The sequence below is a fragment of the Petromyzon marinus genome, chromosome 38, assembly GCF_048934315.1.
Source record: "Petromyzon marinus isolate PM22_M1 ecotype Great Lakes invasive population chromosome 38, UKy_Petmar_22M1.pri1.0, whole genome shotgun sequence".
In the NCBI taxonomy this organism is placed as follows: Eukaryota; Metazoa; Chordata; class Hyperoartia; order Petromyzontiformes; family Petromyzontidae; genus Petromyzon; species Petromyzon marinus.
Genome location: NC_133704.1, coordinates 7669826 through 7689130, shown reverse-complemented (window position 1 = coordinate 7689130; position 19305 = coordinate 7669826). Strand labels below are relative to the sequence as shown.

Here is a 19305-nt window from a genome sequence, read left to right as displayed (position 1 = left end):
CTATAGATCAGGGGTCGACAGCTTCGGTGTTTGAGGACTGCATTGTCTTCTGTTCTTCATGCCAAATGAGTACTTGATTGCTTCACTTTACACCTTCATGAGGCCTTTTCAAAACCTGCATGGATTGTGTCCTTCCGAATGACCAGAAATGTGTAGCCCCCTCTGCAATAGATCCCACGCACGAGCTGACCTGCTCCATCTGCTGGAAGACGTGGGCATGGGCGACGGTGGCGGGCGCCTCCTCGATGATCTTCTGGTGGCGCCGCTGGATGGAGCAGTCGCGGCCGAAGAGCGAAATGGCATTACCGTAGGCGTCCGCCAGGATCTGCACCTCGAGATGACGTGCGTGGTTTGCCAGCTTCATCACAAACACGGGGGAGCCCGGCACCTCCGCCTGCACCTGCACGCAGCAGCAGCAGCAGCAGGGACCAACAACTGTACTCCTGTTTCCTGTGCACCTCACAGCTTAAAACCTGTAATACAGTGAGGGAAAAAAGTATTTGATCCTCTGCTGATTTTGTACGTTTGCCCACTGAAAAAGAAATGATCAGTCTATACTTTTAATAGTAGGTTTATTTGAACAGTGAGAGACAGAATAACAACAACAAAATCCAGAAAAACGCATGTCAAAAATGTTATAAATTGATTTGCATTTTAATGAGGGAAATAAGTATTTGACCCCTCTGCAAAACATGACTTAGTACTTGGTGGCAAAACCCTTGTTGGCAATCACAGAGGTCAGACGTTTCTTGTAGTTGGCCACCAGGTTTTGGACACATCTCAGGAGGGATTTTGTCCCACTCCTCTTTGCAGATCTTCTCCAAGTCATTAAGGTTTCGAGGCTGATGTTTGGCAACTCGAACCTTCAGCTCCCTCCACAGATTTTCTATGGGATTAAGGTCTGGAGACTGGCTAGGCCACTCCAGGACCTTAATGTACTTCTTCTTGAGCCACTCCTTTGTTGCCTTGCCGTGTGTTTTGGGTCATTGTCATGCTGGAATACCCATCCACGTCCCATTTTCAATGCCCTGGTTGAGGGAAGGAGGTTCTCACCCAAGATTTGACGGTACATGGTCCCATCCATCGTCCCTTTGATGCGGTGAAGTTGTCCTGTCCCCTTAGCAGAAAAAAAACCCCAAAGCATAATGTTTCCACCTCCATGTTTGACGGTGGGGATGGTGTTCTTGGGGTCATAGGCAGCATTCCTCCTCCTCCAAACACGGCGAGTTGAGTTGATGCCAAAGAGCTCCATTTTGGTCTCATCTGACCACAACACTTTCACCCAGTTGTCCTCTGAATCTTTCAGATGTTCATTGGCAAATTTCAGATGGGCATGTATATGTGCTTTCTTGAGCAGGGGGATCTTGCGGGCGCTGCAGGATTTCAGTCCTTCACGGCGTAGTGTGTTACCAATTGTTTTCTTGGTGACTATGGTCCCAGCTGCCTTGAAATCCTCCCGTGTAGTCTGGGCTGATTCCTCACCGTTCTCATGATCATTACAACTCCACGAGGTGAGATCTTGCATGGAGCCCCAGGCCGAGGGAGATTGACAGTTCTTTTGTGTATCTTCTATTTGCGAATAATCGCACCAACTGTTGTCACCTTCTCACCAAGCTGCTTGGCAATGGTCTTGTAGCCCATTCCAGCCTTGTGTAGGTCTACAATCTTGTCCCTGACATCCTTGGAGAGCTCTTTGGTCTTGGCCATGGTGGAGAGTTTGGAATCTGATTGATTGAGTGCTTCTGTGGACAGGTGTCTTTTATACAGGTAACAAGCTGAGATTAGGAGCACTCCCTTTAAGAGTGTGCTCCTAATCTCAGCTCGTTACCTGTATAGATAGATAGATAGATCCTATATTGTCATTTTCACCAGTACAACGAAATTTAAAGTGCTCACCAGTCAGTACATCATTCATAAATTTAAATAAAACAAGAAATAAAAATAAAATAAAAAAGAATCAATAAATTTGATATATAAAAACTACCCAAGTATACCTACATACCCACATAAAAGTACATTTGATCATTGCACATCATTATTTTACAGGCAATTGTATACAGTATTACTTAGTAATTAATTAGCAGTATTGAGTGTGGTAATTGCTGTATAAAAGACACTTGGGAGCAAGACATCTTTCCGATTGAGAAGGGGTCAAATACTTATTTCCCTCATTAAAATGCAAATCAATTTATAACAGTTTTGACATGCGTTTTTCTGGATTTTTTTTGTTGTTATTCTGTCTCTCACTGTTCAAAAAAATCTACCATTAAAATTATAGACTGATAATTTCTTTGTCAGTGGGCAAACGTACAAAATCAGCAGGGGATCAAATACTGTTTTCCCTCACTGCACCTGGTATGGCCTGGCAATTTGCCATCCGAGTACAATTACTATGTCCTGGGCACCTGGCAATCCAAGACCATTGGTATATCCTGGCCGCGTCGCAGCCCAAGCTTATGACACCTGGTCTGCCCTGGTATTCTCTGAATCAGGTAGTTGTGCCATTACCTGGATGCCTCATAGCATGAGCCTATAGTAGCTGGTCCTGCTTGTACAGTCTTCCATCAAAGACTGGGAACATTCAGGTTTATTTAAAATAGAAAAAGCAGGTAACACAACCCATAGTGAAGAACGGGCAAGTGAAGGGTCCCAGAAGTACTTCTGTGATGTGATATTGCAGGGGTCATTCTCTATCATGGGGGTGATGTTTTTGCAAGAGTTCCACAAGGATAATAATTTGTCTCATCGCATGACGCAATGCAATAAGCATAAAAAACACACACATATGATGAAGTGACACTATGACCTTACTTGTCTGAAAAGGTTCGCAAACTCTTCCGCATTGGTCGATTTCCTGATGCCCTTTCCTCCGCCTCCTTCAGATGCCTTGATCATCACGGGGAAACCGATCGTTTGTGCCGCCTGAAGCCATGCATGACACACAGGGGGAGTGGGTGTGACAGTGATATGTTGAACAACAGAACAATACATATGATAACGCCTGTTTTGTTGCCAGAAAAAAGGGGAAAACCTATTCTTATATTTTGACACTGGCAAAGGAGGTCCCATGATGTAGCTGATCACCCCGCGCTCTCATTGTCTTGATAGTGGCAATGTCTTTGTGCTGTTCGCCATTTGGCATCCTTTGGTCTAACACTGTTTGAGACTAGGCTCTAAAGAAAGCTGTCTCTGATGTGGACCAATCAGTTTCAAAGACAATGCATATACTGTCAGAGCATGTTTTTTTTTTGTATTTTCACCAGAAGTATCTGTGGTTAATGCAGACATGATTCCTTGCAAAAGGTTTCAGTTTGGTGTGTTTTTACATCTTAACACCTGTTTTGTTGCCAGAAAAAAGGGGAAAACCTATTCTTATAGTTTGACACTGGCAAAGGAGGTGCCATGATGTAGCTGCTCCCCCCGAGCCCTGATTGTCCTGATAGTGGCATTGTCTTTGTGCTGTACGCCTTTTGGCGTCCCCTGGTCTAGCACTTGTTTGAGACTAGGCTCTAAAGAAAGCTGTCTCTGGTGTGCACCAATTAGTTTCAAAGACAATGCATATACTTCGATTTAAAGCTTTCGTGACTGCAGGGATTCATCTTCTTGGTTCTTTCGGTAAAGTCACGTAGAATGGAAATAAAATAATAAAAATAAAACATAATCAAATAAAATTATCACGACGTTTCGGCCACAACACAAGTAGCCTTCCTCAGGTGAAGAAAAAGAACTGTCGGGAAGACAGTGCTCCAGTGAACACTGCCAAGCTTGGCAGCGTCTTTTAAGCTGGGTGGGAGGAGCAGAGCGCCTTGACGAAGGAGTTTACATATCAACAGAAGAATTTAGCATTGAAGTAGCTGTGTGTTGGATTAGCAGGATGTTAAAGTCAGAAATTAGCATGTAACTGGGAGATTAGCATAATGTTAGTGTGAGGGATTAGCATGTAACTATGTCAGAAAAAGTGGCGGTTTCTTTTTTCTTTTCAACGTTAGCACCACGGAAAGCGACGAGCTTTGTTCAGACGGACGAGTCCATCTATGCTCGGAACGGAGGAGGGGGGGAGAGAGAGAAACAGCCATGATGCGCTGCTCTGTCCTGTGTTGCGTTACATCAATGCTATAAACTAGACTACTATAGATTACAATATTATACCTTCCAATCTAAACTACATTGTATAATATCGTATACACAGCCCAATGTAAGCTCTAACATTATGCATTATATTTATATGCCTCCAACTAAACTTTTTTCTAAATTACACGACTATACACCGTAATATACACTGCCATAGACAAACTCCACCCTTGAATTATACCATGCGTTACTATACACTACCCTATACTTTAAACTATAAAATATTAGAAAAATGCATATACTGTCAGAGCATGTTTTTGGTTTGTATTTCACCACAAGTATCTGTGGTTAATGCAGACATGATTCCTTGCAAAAGGTTTCAGTTTGGTGTTTTAAGATCTGAACATCTGTTTTGTTGCCAGAAAAAAGGGGAAAACCTATTCTTAAACAGAACAGTAATAAAACATTTTACAACAATAATACAACGAAGTGAAATGGTGGTGCTGTGAAGAAGAAATAATAATTTAAATGTATAACGTGCCATTAAATCATCGTTATCAGGGTGCTATGCATGCAAAGGTGGAAATAGTTAACATCAACTAAGGAAGGAAGAAGTGAGAAAGACGTTTGAAAATAACTAAAGAGAGAAAGACATTTTAAACAGATACGTTTTTGGTCCAGATTTGAAGACCTATAGTGTCTCGGAAGTCATGACCTCGAAGGGCAAGGAGTTCCAGATTTTAGGTGCCAAAATTGACAAGGCACGATCACCCCAAGTGTGAAGCCTAGACTGTGGGACAGTGAGCGATGCACAATCTGAGGATAACGATCTTGATGGAATATATGGCTGAAGGGGATAATGAATGTAGGGAGGCGCAAGTCCATTTAAGACCCTGAATACCAGCGAGAGAATCTTAAAATCAATACAGGTACAGACAGGGACCCAGTGAAGGAACAGGAGCACAGGTGTGATGTGTACCAGTTAACACCCTGGCAGCTGCATTTTGAACATACTGCTTCGTGTTTAGGAACTTGCTCGGGGTTCCAAAAAGCAGGGCACTTCAGTAGTCAATGTGGGAGAAAACTAATTCGTGGATCAGTCTTTCAGTGTCTGCAGTGTTAAGGGTGTGACGGAGCCGGGATATGTTTCTCAGGTGAAAAATAGAGGTTTTCACGGTGACAGCATATAGGACATAGTGCACAGCATAAAATAAATGAGTGTCATTTGATATGTACTGTTGTCAGCTCAATGCTGGATGACGGCCTCCCCATACTATGCAGGTCACGGGAATTATTTGGTCATTCTTCACCACACTCTACAATGGGGGTTGGTGAAACTAGGGAGCATATTTGGAGGAGCATGTGAGTATAGTACAACAATGGATGTTCCTGCACTACCCTCTACTGTCCACAACATTGAACCACAGTGTGTAATATGTCGATTGCCATTCCAAGCTCTAACCAGGATTATTCCTACTTTACTTATAAGATCTGATGAAATCGGGTGCATTCTGGGTGATTTGGTTATAGGCCCAATATACTTATGCTGTAAAATTTAAAAAGCCTTCATGTAATATTTTATGGAGTGCTAGAGCAGTGCTTTCTACACACGCCTCACCTGGAAACCTGGGTTTGATTCCAGGCCACAGCGAACATCAGTGGCAAGAGATATCTGAACTCGTCCTGAGTCTACTACCTCTTCACCAACCCGTACTGACCAGCTTGGTAAAAGTATGGTAAAAAAAACAATAATTACATACACAGCATAGGGAGGCATTCGTCCAGCAGTGGATTGACAAATGGATGTTTGTAAATGATTATATTTTAACACATCCACATTCGTAATTTGAGAAGACCAGAAATTTTGAATGCAAGCCAGAGGCACTAGGTTATTCATGCTGATGAGTGTACATGTGGTGTGTGTAAGCGTTCCATTCGCCCTCTGCAACGCACACCCACGACTTCACAACAGTTATGTAAGTGAGCACATGCCTTCTCACTTGTGACAATAACTCCAACATTGTCCGACTGATCTGCAAACCCTGATCTTGTATCATTTATGTTTTATAGTTTACTCACAATGTGAATTTTTTCACAGCGCACTGCAATTGATAATGTATGTATATATCATATTAACACACATATATACATATGGATAGATATATATGTAGTGCTATATATATCCAGTCAGAAATACAGAGGTGTGCTCACAAAAAGCAGAAAGGCACGACTCCCGCCATGCCTTGCATGAATGTCATGTGACTACCACATAGCATGTACAATGCGTGGCTGTATTCTTGTTTAGACCACAAACTCAAAAGGAATTGAAAATGTGGCCATGCCATCTGGCAGAAGTGAAACAAAGAGACAGCTGTAGACTGGTAACATCTGTTGACAGCTGTATCTTTGCATTTCTATTATTCGCAAACACACCTTTGCATGTTGTTGTTTCCAAATCTTTCCAGCCTGCACGCATTTTTCATTCGTGATGTGTTTTCTCATCATTTACAAAAAGTTTTGGATTTGAATTAAGCATTAAATCCAATACACATTGCAGCTAAATAGGCCATAAATAGATGACATTAATACAACCACATCAAACATTACTGCGTGGCATTCTGGGCATTGAAAAAAATACAGTTATATAAGTACAAGGTCGTCTTACCCCAGCAAGCATACAAAAGCAGCACCATTATTTACATTCAGTTTGTTCCCCAATTTCCTATGATCAATTTCTCTCTGAATGTGCCCAATCCCATCAGATCTCTTAAGTGCAGTAACTGGTGACCAGGCCGAGCACATCAACTCAATTTGAACTCTCATTGGTGCTGGCTGAGTAATTTGACGCAGTATTAGCCCCCTGAGCCACTCAGTCACCTCCGTGTGTGTGTATCTTTTTTAAAAGACGTTACATGGCATCACTCTGATCGAATCACCCGGATTTCACCCGATATTAACAGATCTCGGAAACTAACAAATATGCATAAAACAGGTGCTGTGGCTACTGCGGCGCTACGCTGTAAGCAAAGGGCAGTGCAGCAAAATCTCTTGTATTGTACGAGGCTCCCATGTTTACGGGCCCAGCATTCACCAACTCACTCTGACCAGTGTGGGGAAACATGGTCAAATAGCCCCCACGATGGGTTTATGTGCACACGTTCCCAATTAGGCAACTGTGGACCATTTAAAATTTTCACAATGTGCAGATGGCTGGAGAAAGGGCATGAGGTGGCAATCGGGCACCTTGAGTCCCTCCTCTGCATCGTTGACGCAGCCGCGCTCGTAGATTTCGGGTGGAACGTTGATGACCTTGCCTTTCCTGTCTGCTTCGTTCCACTCAACGACAAGCCCTGCACGCGCACAATGACGGAGCCCCTTAATACAATTACAATACGATGTGGATTTACAGTCGGCTCTCGCTTATCCAGGGTCATGGTGGAAGCCTTGGCTCATATAGCATAAAAACATGGATAATGCAAAACACATGTAAATTAGGCTACAAAGACTGGGCGGGAAGACGTAAAATGTATCAACCTCTTATTGTTTATTAAGGCAAAAAATCACGAAGTCACGAGTGAGGAGCAGCTAATAATATAACTAGCACGTGTGTAAAAGGTGTAAATTATCGTGGAATTTTTTGTTTTGATTTCTCTTTGTGGCTAGCACAGTTAATCCACAACCTGGGCACTCTGTCAATGGAAAATTAAGAGTTTACTGTATATCTCTATATATATAAAAGGCATAGTTGTGAATATGTGTGTCTGTTCAAAATGTTTAGCGTACTTCCCGACATGCAACAAACTTGAAATTTGCCATGTGGGTACTTTCCAGACTGTACACCATGCAAAAATAATAAAAATAGACATTTGTATATATATTTTTTTGGGGGGGGGCACAATAATGCATATATTTTGCACGGCAAGTGAGCTGTGACATCACATCTGTCATGTGACCCGGATGTGGAAGCATAACGCCGTGTGCCTGCTCATGTCACGCAGGCCTAAGGCGTTCTTCGCGCAGCATTGCTTTATTATTTCAGTCGTTTACTGCCGTACGCACCCTGAAAGTTGTGTGTCTGCAGCAAGCGCATATACAGTGAAGGAAAAAAGTATTTGATCCCCTGCTGATTTTGTACGTTTGCCCACTGACAAATAAATTATCAGTCTATAATTTTAATGGTAGGTTTATTTGAACAGTGAGAGACAGAATAAGAACAAAAAAATCCAGAAAAACGCATGTCAAAAATGTTATAATTTGATTTGCATTTTAATGAGGGAAATAAGCATTTGATCCCCTCTCAATCAGAAAGATTTCTGGCTCCCAGGTATCTTGTATACAGGTAACGAGCTGAGATTAGGAGCACACTCTTAAAGGGAGTGCTCCTAATCTCAGCTTGTTACCTGTATAAAAGACACCTGTCCACAGAAGCACTCAATCAATCAGATTCCAAACTCTCCACCATGGCCAAGACCAAACAGCTCTCCAAGGATGTCAGGGACAAGATTGTAGACCTACACAAGGCTGGAATGGGTAACAAGACCATTTCCAAGCAGCTTGGTGAGAAGGTGACAACAGTTGGTGCGATTATTCGCAAATGGAAGAAACACAAAAGAACTGTCAATCTCCCTCGGCCTGGGGCTCCATGCAAGATCTCACCTCGTGGAGTTGCAATGATCATGAGAACGGTGAGGAATTAGCCCAGAACTACACGGGAGGATCTTGTTAATAATCTCAAGGCAGCTGGGACCATAGTCACCAAGAAAACAATTGGTAACACACTACGCCGTGAAGGACTGAAATCCTGCAGCGCCCACAAGGTCCCCCTGCTCAAGAAAGCACATATACATGCCCGTCTGAAGTTTGCCAATGAACATCTGAATGATTCAGAGGACAACTGGGTGAAAGTGTTGTGGTCAGATGAGACCAAAATGGAGCTCTTTGGCATCAACTGTGGAGGAGGAGGAATGCTGCCGATGAGCCCAAGAACACCATCCCCACCGTCAAACATGGAGGTGGAAACATTATGCTTTGGGGGTGTTTTTCTGCTAAGGGGACAGGACAACTTCACCGCATCAAAGGGACGATGGACGGGGCCATGTACCGTCAAATCTTGGGTGAAAACCGCCTTCCCTCAGCCAGGGCATTGAAAATGGGTCGTGGATGGGTATTCCAGCTTGTCAATGACCCAAAACACACGGCCAAGGCAACAAAGGAGTGGCTCAAGAAGAAGCGCATTAAGGTCATATTATTGGTTCTTTCGGTAAAGTCACGTAGAAGGACAACAATAAAATAATAAAAATATAAAACAATAAAATTCTCACGACGTTTCGACTGCAACACAAGCAATCATCATCAGGTGTGAAAACCACAAGAAAATTTGAAAAAAGTGGCGTTTTTTTTAACGTTAGCACCACGGATAGCGATTTGACAGTTTGTTCAGATGGACGAGTCCATCTATGTTCGAAAAAGAGGAGAGGAGAGACAAAAAATAATGGATGCGGTCTGAAAGCCACCTTAAGCATGATCAATCAATTAAGACCCGAAATGGTTTATCAAATCCTTCCAATGATTGCTAAGCCAGAATCCATCTTCTTGGTTGAAATTATCTCTGTGTTTGTATATGTGGATAGCCTCATGAACGAATCTCTCATGGTAGCCAGATGGCTTGCAAATAACCTCTGTCTTGGAGAAGTCAATGTCATGTGAACCTACTGAATTATAACAGTGATCTGCCACGGCCGAGGTGTTGGTCCTACCGTGTTTCAGGTCTGCTTTGTGTTCACGAATGTGAGACATGTCGTTTGGTTTCTCCAATGTAACTATAACCACAGAGGCAACTTAGTATGTAGATGCCAGGGTACTGTATGTCCGGAATCACATCTTTTACAGACGGAAACAGATCACGGATTTTATGTAATGTGTTGAATCGGACCTGGATCTTGTGTATATTCAAGATTTTGGAGATCTTTTTTGTGATCCCCGCAATGTAGGGAAAAGTGATGGTTTTGAAAGGCTCCTCAAGAGGGTCCTTCTTCATGGTTGGAGTGATAGCTTTGCGGATTGTGTATTCGGAATAACCATTAGCCTTAAGAGCTTGGTGTACGTGCTTGAGTTCACTGGCTATGTGTTCCTGGTCGGATATGCATTGGGCTCTATGGTGCAGAGTCTTGATGAGGGAATTTTTCTGGGATGGATGGTGGTGAGAATCCGGTTTCAGGTAAGAATCCGTATGGGTAGCTTTCCTGTAGACAGAGTGGCTCATTGAACCATCAGGTCTTTTTTTTTATTAGGACATCCAAAAAAGTTGCTTGCCACCTTTTTCGACTTCCATGGTAAATCTGATGGCTGGGTGTATGGAATTGATGTGGTCGAAGAATTGGTCTAGAGCAGGCCGGCCATGTGGCCAGATGACAAAAGTGTCATCCACATACCTCTTCCATAAGGTTGGGCACAGAGTGGCAGTCTTGATGGCGTCAGTCTCAAATTTCTCCATGAAAATGTTGGCTACAACCGGAGATAGGGGGGAGCCCGTTGGGGTGCCTTCAGTTTGTTTGTAGAAAGTTCCATTCCAAGTTAAGTATGTATTGGTTAAGCAATGTCTCACCAGGGGGGGGACCTCAGTGTTTAGTCCTTGATGAACCAAGTCTTCAATGATTGCGATGGTGTCAGGTACAGGAACTTTAGTGAATAAGGAAACTACATAAAACTGACAAGCAGGTCGTCTGGGGATAGGGAAATACCCTTGATTGTCGATACCAGGTGAGTAGAATTTGATCCCCTCTCAATCAGACAATATGACTGCCTCTTCAGCTGCCACTATGTCGACCAAATGTAAGGATAACCTGATTTCCAAATTTAACCTCCTCTCAAACAAAAGACCGGACCCACACACCAAAAAGCTAGACGTTAACAAAGTCGTAATTAATCGCAGTAACAGTTCTATTCTTCAGGTGAAAGAACAGAACTGTCGGGACGATAGAGCCATTCAAGCTCTGTCGTCCCGACAGTTCTGTTCTTTCACCTGAAGAAGGCTACTTGTGTTGTGGCCGAAACGTCGTGAAAATGTTATTATTTTATTTCATTATTTTATTCTCATTCTACGTGACTTTACCGAAAGAACCAAAGAAGATGAATCCTTGCAGTCATGAAAGTTTTAAATCGAAGTTCTGATGTAGTTTCCCTATTCACCAAAGTTCCTGTACCTGACACCATCGCAATCATTGAAGACTTGGTTCATCAAGGACTAAACACTGAGGTCCCCCCCTGGTAAGACACTGCTTAACCAATACATACTTCACTTGGAATGCAACTTTATACAAACTGAGGGCACCCCAATAGGCTCCCCCCTATCTCCGGTTGTAGCCAACATTTTCATGGAGATATTTGAGACTGACGCCATCCAGACTGCCACTCTGCGCCCAACCTTATGGAAGAGGTACGTGGATGACACTTTTGTCATCTGGCCACATGGCCGGCCTGCTCTAGACCAATTCTTCGACCACATCAATTCCATACACCCAGCCATCAGATTTACCATGGAAGTCGAAAAAGATGGCAAGCTACCTTTTTTGGATGTCCTAATAAAAAAGAGACCTGATGGTTCAATGAGCCACTCTGTCTACAGGAAAGCTACCCATACGGATTTTTACCTGAAACCAGATTGTCACCACCATCCATCCCAGAAGAATTCTCTAATCAAGACTCTGCACCATAGAGCCCAATGCATATCCGACCAGGAACACATAGCCAGTGAACTCAAGCACGTACACCAAGCTCTTAAGGCTAATGGTTATTCCGAATACACAATCCGCAAAGCTATCACTCCAACCATGAAGAAGGACCCTCTTGAGGAGCCTTTCAAAACCATCACTTTACCCTACATTGCGGGGATCACAAAAAAGATCTCCAAAATCTTGAATATACACAAGATCCAGGTCCGATTCAACACATTACATAAAATCCGTGATCTGGTTCCGTCTGTAAAAGATGTGATTCCGGACATACAGTACCCTGGCGTCTACAAACTAAGTTACCTCTGTGGTAGCAGTTACATTGGAGAAACCAAACGACAGGTCTCGGACCGCATTCGTGAACACAAAGCAGACCTGAAACATGGTAGGACCAACACCTCAGCCGTGGCAGATCACTGTTATAATTCAGTAGGTTCACATGACATTGACTTCTCCAAGACAGAGGTTATTTGCAAGCCATCTGGCTACCATGAGAGATTCGTTCATGAGGCTATCCACATATACAAACACAGAGATAATTTCAACCGAGAAGATGGATTCTGGCTTAGCATTCATTGGAAGGATTTGATAAACCATTTCGGGTCTTAATTGATTGATCACACTTAAGGTGGCTTTCAGCCCGCATCCATTATTTTTCGTCTCCCTCCTCCTCTTTTCCTAACATAGTTAGACTTGTCCATCTGAACAAACTGTCAAATCGCTATCCGTGGTGCTAACATTAAAAAAACGCCACTTTTTTTCAAATTTTCTTGTTGTGGTTTTCACACCTGATGATGATTGCTTGTGTTGCAGTCGAAACGTCGTGAGAATTTAATTGTTTCATATTTTTATTATTTTGTTTCCCTTCTACGTGACTTTACCGAAAGAACCAAGGATATGACCTTAATGCGCTTCTTCTTGAGCCACTCCTTTATTGCCTTGGCCGTGTGTTTTGGGACAAATCCCTTCTGAGATGTGTGCAAACCTGGTGGCCAAGTACAAGAAACGTCTGACCTCTGTGAATGCCAACAAGGGTTTTGCCACCAAGTACTAAGTCATGTTTTGCAGAGGCATCAAATACTTATTTCCCTCATTAAAATGCAAATCAATTTATAACATTTTTGACATGCGTTTTTCTGGATTTTTTTTGTTGTTATTCTGTCTCTCACTGTTCAAATAAACCTACCATTAAAATTATAGACTGATCATTTCTTTGTCAGTGGGCAAATGCACAAAATCAGCAGGGGATCAAATACTTTTTCCCTCACTGTATGTGTACATATGGACGCGCGCGCGTGTGTCTTTTTCCCTCACTGTATGTGTACATATGGACGCGCGCGCGTGTGTGTGTGGGGGGAGTGGTAGTGTAGTGGTTAGCGCGCTGCGCTACGAACCCGGCGACCCGAGTTTAATTCCTGCTCACGGCCACCACCGGTGACGATTATTTGAACTGGTCCTGGGCCTCCCCTAGGTCGACTCAGCCTCAAACGAGTAACTGGTGTGGTGTGTGAACATCGTCACTGGGAAGACAAAGGCGGCCAGGCGTGGTGGATCCAAGTCCCGGGCGAAGCTGGGTAGTAAAGCTAGTCTATATATATAAAAGGGAAATTTGTGAATATGTGTGTCTGTTCAAAATGTTTAGCATACTTCCCAACATGCAACAAACATGAAATTCGGCATGTGGGTAGCTTCCAGACTGTACACAATGCAAAAAATATAAAAATTGACTTTTATATTTTGGGGGGGGGGGGGTGCAATATTGGATATATTTTGCACGGCAAGTGAGCGGTGACATCACATCTGTGATGTCACATCTGTGATGTCACCCGCATGCGGCATCTGTGATGTCACCCGCATGCGGCAGCGTTACGCAGTGTGCCTGCTGACGTCACGCATCCCCCCCCCCACCCTCCGCGTAGGCCGTATATTAATCCAAAACAAGAATCCAAGTCTCCGGTGAAGCCAGGTAGTAAAGCTAGTTGCATATAAATGCAACTATATAAATGCAACTGCATCAAAAAGTCCTTTAAATTAAGTGTAAATATTTACGTTATAGAGAGAGGCACTTTAATGAATGAGCAAGTGTGTGAGTGGCTGAGTGAGTAAGTGAGTGAGTGGGATAAGTGACTAAACGGGTGAGTAAACAAGTTGGTGAGTTGATTGGGTCAGTGAGTAAACGACCGCATCAATGAGAGTGTGTCCGTGTGTGTGCTCTGAAAGGTACCGAAGCCACTCCATGGCAGCGTGGGGATGTTGGCCGTCTGCGCCACGATAGACGATGCGATCTTGTCCCCAAGTGACCACATGGCCTGACTCGGAGGGCCTATTCACACAGAAGAGCGAGTGAGGAAGAAACAACATATCTAACGCTGGATTGTCCTATGTACGGGCCTAAGCATTGTGCTGAGTATGCATCATCAGTTCATCCTGGGCTTGTGTTTGTTAAAGAAAGTTAGAAAAAAAAGAAGGAAAAAAGGTGGATTAAGCATAAAAAAAATATCTCATGCTCTGGCACATGTGATCATCAACATGCATATTTCATAAAAAATACTGCACATCCAGAAGCAAGAGAGATTAATATAAATTGTCTAGAATTTGTATCAATTTCCCAGTACATTTCAAACTATGAATAACAATCCATTGAGAGCGAGTTTGGTTGGTTTGTGACTTCATTAATCGATGAAAACTACCATTCAAAAAAGTATTTGCACTGTTTAATCCGTACCAAATGTGTCAACGGCGGGTGTCCTCAACACTAGCTTACTTGACCAAAATATAAAGCAATCATATTGACATTAATGGAAAGTGTTCTGAGGCAGAATACATCGTTAGAATGGATGGCTGGTGGACGAGTCTGTCCACACGATGGCAGCCAAAGGGAAGAATGTGCCCAAGAAGATGATCACCACCAATATGGAGCAATGATATTAGTTGATGTGCAGGAGTGTGATGAATTGTGGCATTGCAGCACCACGACCAATTGGCAATGATAGTGATTATGATGTTGATAATGCCATGGCTGCTCATGATAATGATTAGCGCTTTTGCAACTAATGGTCATGATTTCTACGTTTGCTAATGCCACTGATGATGATGATGATTGCGATGTTGAGATTAAATGCTGCTGCAACTATTGATGAAGATGACGGTCAATGTTGACTGATGATTATGGTGATGACGATCGCTGCTGCTGTTGTGACCGAAGATGACGAGGCACCATCTGCATATGAGACCGACGGCACCGTACCCATGAAAGCGATGTCGTTCTTGTGCAGCAGCTCCGGAAGTTTCGGGTTTTCCGAGGCATGACCCCAGCCCGCCCACACCGCCTGCACACATCACCGCAAAAAAAAAGCAACCTCACAAACGTGACCCTCAAAATCCTTCACCACCACGACTACCACCACCGTCACCGCACGGTATTCCATACAAACGGTGGGGACCCTCTCATGTGCTTGAAAACTTTGCTTGCACTGGCTCACCATGAAATATGGATCAGAATTATGGAAGGTGATGAAGAAAATCGAAAAACTCAAATTTGTGCGAAGAAGTATGCAGAGACACTTGCTTGGCATTATTTTGAGGGACATAGAGGAGCACATTGTTAAATATAAATTTTGACTGTGAATAAAAGTAAGTGGGTGTGAACTGGACACATCTCTAAAAGAAATGAGGGCAATTGTTTAAGGCTAATATTGGAGCAGGAGCAAAACGCAGTAAATGTGGAGATGGGAGTTTTTAAATTAGTTCATGTGCAAAAGCTTTATGGATTGCTACGTTGCAAGATCGTGATAGATGATAGCGGCTGGGGAAGGCCTTCATCCAGCAATTGAATGGTTATGATTGCTGATGACAGTGACAAATATTGCGCAAGAGGGATATTCTTATTTTCATGCTTCTTTACCCAGGAAGGCCTCACTTAGTCTTATGACACTTTTTCAGGAGGATCCTGCCATATTTTTACAGTAGGAGGTGATTAGGGATATATATTGGAATTGAGTAATGGGGATGATGATGGTGATGAATATTTGCGCACGAGGAGGATGAATGTTACCTGCACGGGGATGCGGCGAGCGATGTCCAGGATGAGCTCCACGTTGGCGTAGTTATTGTTGTTGGCGCCGCCCGGAACTGGAACGTAGTGGTCTGCCATCTTGATGTACTCTGTTGCACACGCAATGTGCATGGCGGAGAACAAGTATCAGCACAAATGATATCAACTTGGAAGGGAACATGCCTGAGAAAACACCCACGTAAAGATGGAGCGATGCAATCAGATCCTGTTGGGGTGCTTGGTAGATTGTTGCATTGTAAGATCATGAATGGTGATGGCTAGGGGAGGCCTTCATCCAACAGTGGATTGATTATGGCTGATGATGATACGATTGCAGTTTGTATTTATAAAGCATATAAATACATCTGCGTCTTAAGATGCTGTATAAACTTGTGGGACATATGCTTCAAAGAGAACGGCGACAAAAGGAGGCATATTCTTGGTTCTTTCGGTCAAGTCACGTGGTTTTCACACCTGATGATGATTGCTTGTGTTGCAGTCGAATCGTCGTGAGAATTTTATTGTTTTATATTTTTATTATTTTATTGTTTCCCTTCTACGTGACTTGACCGAAAGAACCAAGAATATGAATCCCTGCAGTGATGAAAGCTTTAAATAAAAAAGGAGGCATATTTAGTCGAGTTGGAGCGGCGGAGCAGTGGTTCATGCACGCTGGCCACTGAGCAGATGGAGTAATAAAATCAGATCATGTTAAGCTACTTGGTGAATTATTACATTGCAGGATTGTGAGAGGTGGTGGCAGTTTGGGGATTCCTTCGTCCAGCAGTCAATGAACCAAGGCTGATGATGATGTGATCGTGATGAAATAAGTTTAAAAAGCAACTCAATTACACTGCTGGCTTCACAGTCCAAATTCCCAGGCACACATTATATTGCTGGACCTGGTTTTGCTTTAGGGTAACCAGGAGTGCCGCATGCCAGTACCGTACAGAAGAACCTTTGCAAGGAGGCAGCATCACCTGCATTGGCTTTAAGGTCCTCCGGTGTCACCATGACGACAAAGCGGATGGCCCGTTCATTACGAAACATCTCGTATGCCCAGCGTCGGATGGACCGCATGCATTTGACCGCTGCAATGCCATTGTTTGCGATCAGCACCTGCACACACAAGAGTTTAGGAAAATGTAAGAAATGGATTTGAAAATAAATACCCCTCGTATAAGTGTTGCCAGTGTCACCTGCTCTACGCGTAAATGAGTTTGGGATTCACATGGTGTCACGTGAAATTTCTATTGGGTAAGGTGGGATCATATTGGGTAAGCTGGTTCATAATTATCGATATAATTTATTAATACTATCATTTATTAATCCAGGAAACCCTAAGTCTCAAGGCACATGTTCAGGATGGTCATGCATTAAGAGATTTCGCCAGTTCCTATTTCAATAAGGAAAATTTTGCTACACAACTCAAAGGTTCCGACATAGTACAATTCGGCTATATATATCTTCCAAATGCAACCACATTGTATACAAAAGTGGGATGGAGCTCAGTGGATTTAAAAGTATATCATAAATCTGAGTTATTTACCAACCCTTGCATTGAAAGTGCTGGATTAGGGGCATGCGCACCGTGCAGATCTGGAGTTAGCTACAATGTAGTTCTGTAATCAGTAATTTCAGGTAACAATGCTGCTGTAATAGTATTTAGAGTTCACCGTAGGTCTGGCACTGTGCAACTTTGTACGTGTGATAAACCTTTAATAATTAATGATAAACCTGCATGCTCATGTACGCTGCAGGGGAATACTGCCATCACAAGGTTTTACATTCAAAGATTATTACAAAGAGTACAATAATATTAGATTTTTTTTTATTTTGTTGTGTTTACATATTTAAGTGTTGATACTAAAATACAGAACCATATGAGACGTCAGAAGTTTTACTCGAGCAAATACAATGACGCTATAGATAAACCGGCTACTGTTACAATAATTTTGAATTTTCAACCACTTGCTCGAGAGAGCACAATAGTGATGAGCACTATACCAATGTTAGTCTGAGCAGGGAGACACTTTTACATTTAACTAAATTGAATTCCATGCGGCAACACACAGCAGTGACGCACACAGCTAAACATTTTGGAGGCAGCACATTTTTTTACCTCCTCCGTATACTCAAGTCAGAAATAAGTTTCTGATTTTATTTATTTTATCTCAGATGAAAAGCCCTTTAATTATATTTGTTAATATTTATCTTGATCCCAATTAAATTGTAATAATCTTTTTTCACGCGGCGAGCAAACCAATAATATTGGAATTGTCAGACGGAAATATACTAAATAAAGTAGAAAGCCACATTTAATACAATGGCTATTTTTTGTGAATTGGCGACAGGTTGAGCCCATAAACTCAATTTAAACCCATGATCTCTTTTGTGCTGGCTGAGTGCTCAAACACATTATACTCCCTGCCTTCATCAACCCAGCCACCTCTGTTTGTATGTATATTTTAAAGACATTCCTTGGCGTTGGCCAAAACCAAATAGCCCAGAATGGGCCTGATCTCATCAGATCTCGGAAATAAGAGGGACTTGTGCACGAGGAGGGCAAGAGGGTAGCACAGCAAATTTCATAATTGTACTGTACTCTTTACATTCGGTTCTCTATGCACCCTGCTTTTGCTATCCCGCACTGACCAGCATGGTGAAGTACAGTCAAATAATACTGCGTAGGTATGTGGGGTCGTGTTATATAATTCTCTGATGCATTGTTGGGTTGTATCACGTGTTGTGTGGCATGAAATCTGACATTTTGCCCCTTGTGCTGGAAGCATCTTCAGCAACTGAAATTAAATTCAGTTTAAATTGACTTCAAGCGAAACATCGTGCTGATCAAGCGAAACAACTCAAAAACACATCATTGAGCTGCATGTTCAAGTACTGTAACCCTAAGACCCTCACAGGCTTGGGGATGCCCTAATCTAGCAGTTGAGATTGACAAAGTGATGTACTTGTGTACATGTACTCGACACATCATTCTCACACTGGCGTCTTTGCTACTTAAGCTGCCGGATCCCTATCCCATCCCGGGGGCCCCAGAGCTCTCCTTCACCTTCTCGATGACTCGATTTCCTCCGAAGCGCGTGACAAACTCGGCAGGGGAGGCCACGGTAAAATCGCGGTGCAGGTCCAGCTTTTTCCTCTCACGGCCCTGCTTCACCAGGTGCAGGCCGGACATGCTGGGTCTGCTTGCACGCACCATCAAACCCCGGCTTTAAGCTGGCGCAGCAATGCAAAATATTGTAAGTCCTCACTTAAAGTATGGTATTCACACAACGCGTTTTCACTATGAACGCGGTTCTTCTATTCGGGAACACCTTTTTCGCACAAAGTAGAACGCGCCCCGTTATAACACAGTTTGTGAGCAGTCGGTAAATATCTACTTTCTTGAGCTGCATGGCCAAGCGGTATAATACAGTACGCGGTATGATA

The 19305-nt window shown here is 43.0% G+C and overlaps 1 protein-coding gene across 7 annotated transcripts in view; it reads right to left on the bottom strand.

Moving 5' to 3' along the window:
• The window catches only part of ACACA (acetyl-CoA carboxylase alpha), a 231114-nt gene that overhangs the window by 181817 nt on the left and 29992 nt on the right, over nucleotides 1-19305 (bottom strand). For 6 of the 7 annotated variants that reach the window (XM_032967726.2, XM_032967729.2, XM_032967724.2 and 3 more), the window contains exons 3-10: nucleotides 18926-19061; nucleotides 16836-16974; nucleotides 15856-15965; nucleotides 15049-15130; nucleotides 14026-14124; nucleotides 7315-7421; nucleotides 2812-2922; nucleotides 191-400 (exon numbers count right to left, since the gene is read on the bottom strand). In XM_032967726.2, coding sequence (XP_032823617.2) covers nucleotides 191-400; nucleotides 2812-2922; nucleotides 7315-7421; nucleotides 14026-14124; nucleotides 15049-15130; nucleotides 15856-15965; nucleotides 16836-16974; nucleotides 18926-19061 — 994 coding nt within the window. The remainder of the gene's footprint in view (nucleotides 1-190; nucleotides 401-2811; nucleotides 2923-7314; nucleotides 7422-14025; nucleotides 14125-15048; nucleotides 15131-15855; nucleotides 15966-16835; nucleotides 16975-18925; nucleotides 19062-19305) is intronic. The other variant, XM_032967725.2, reaches the window with a different exon arrangement.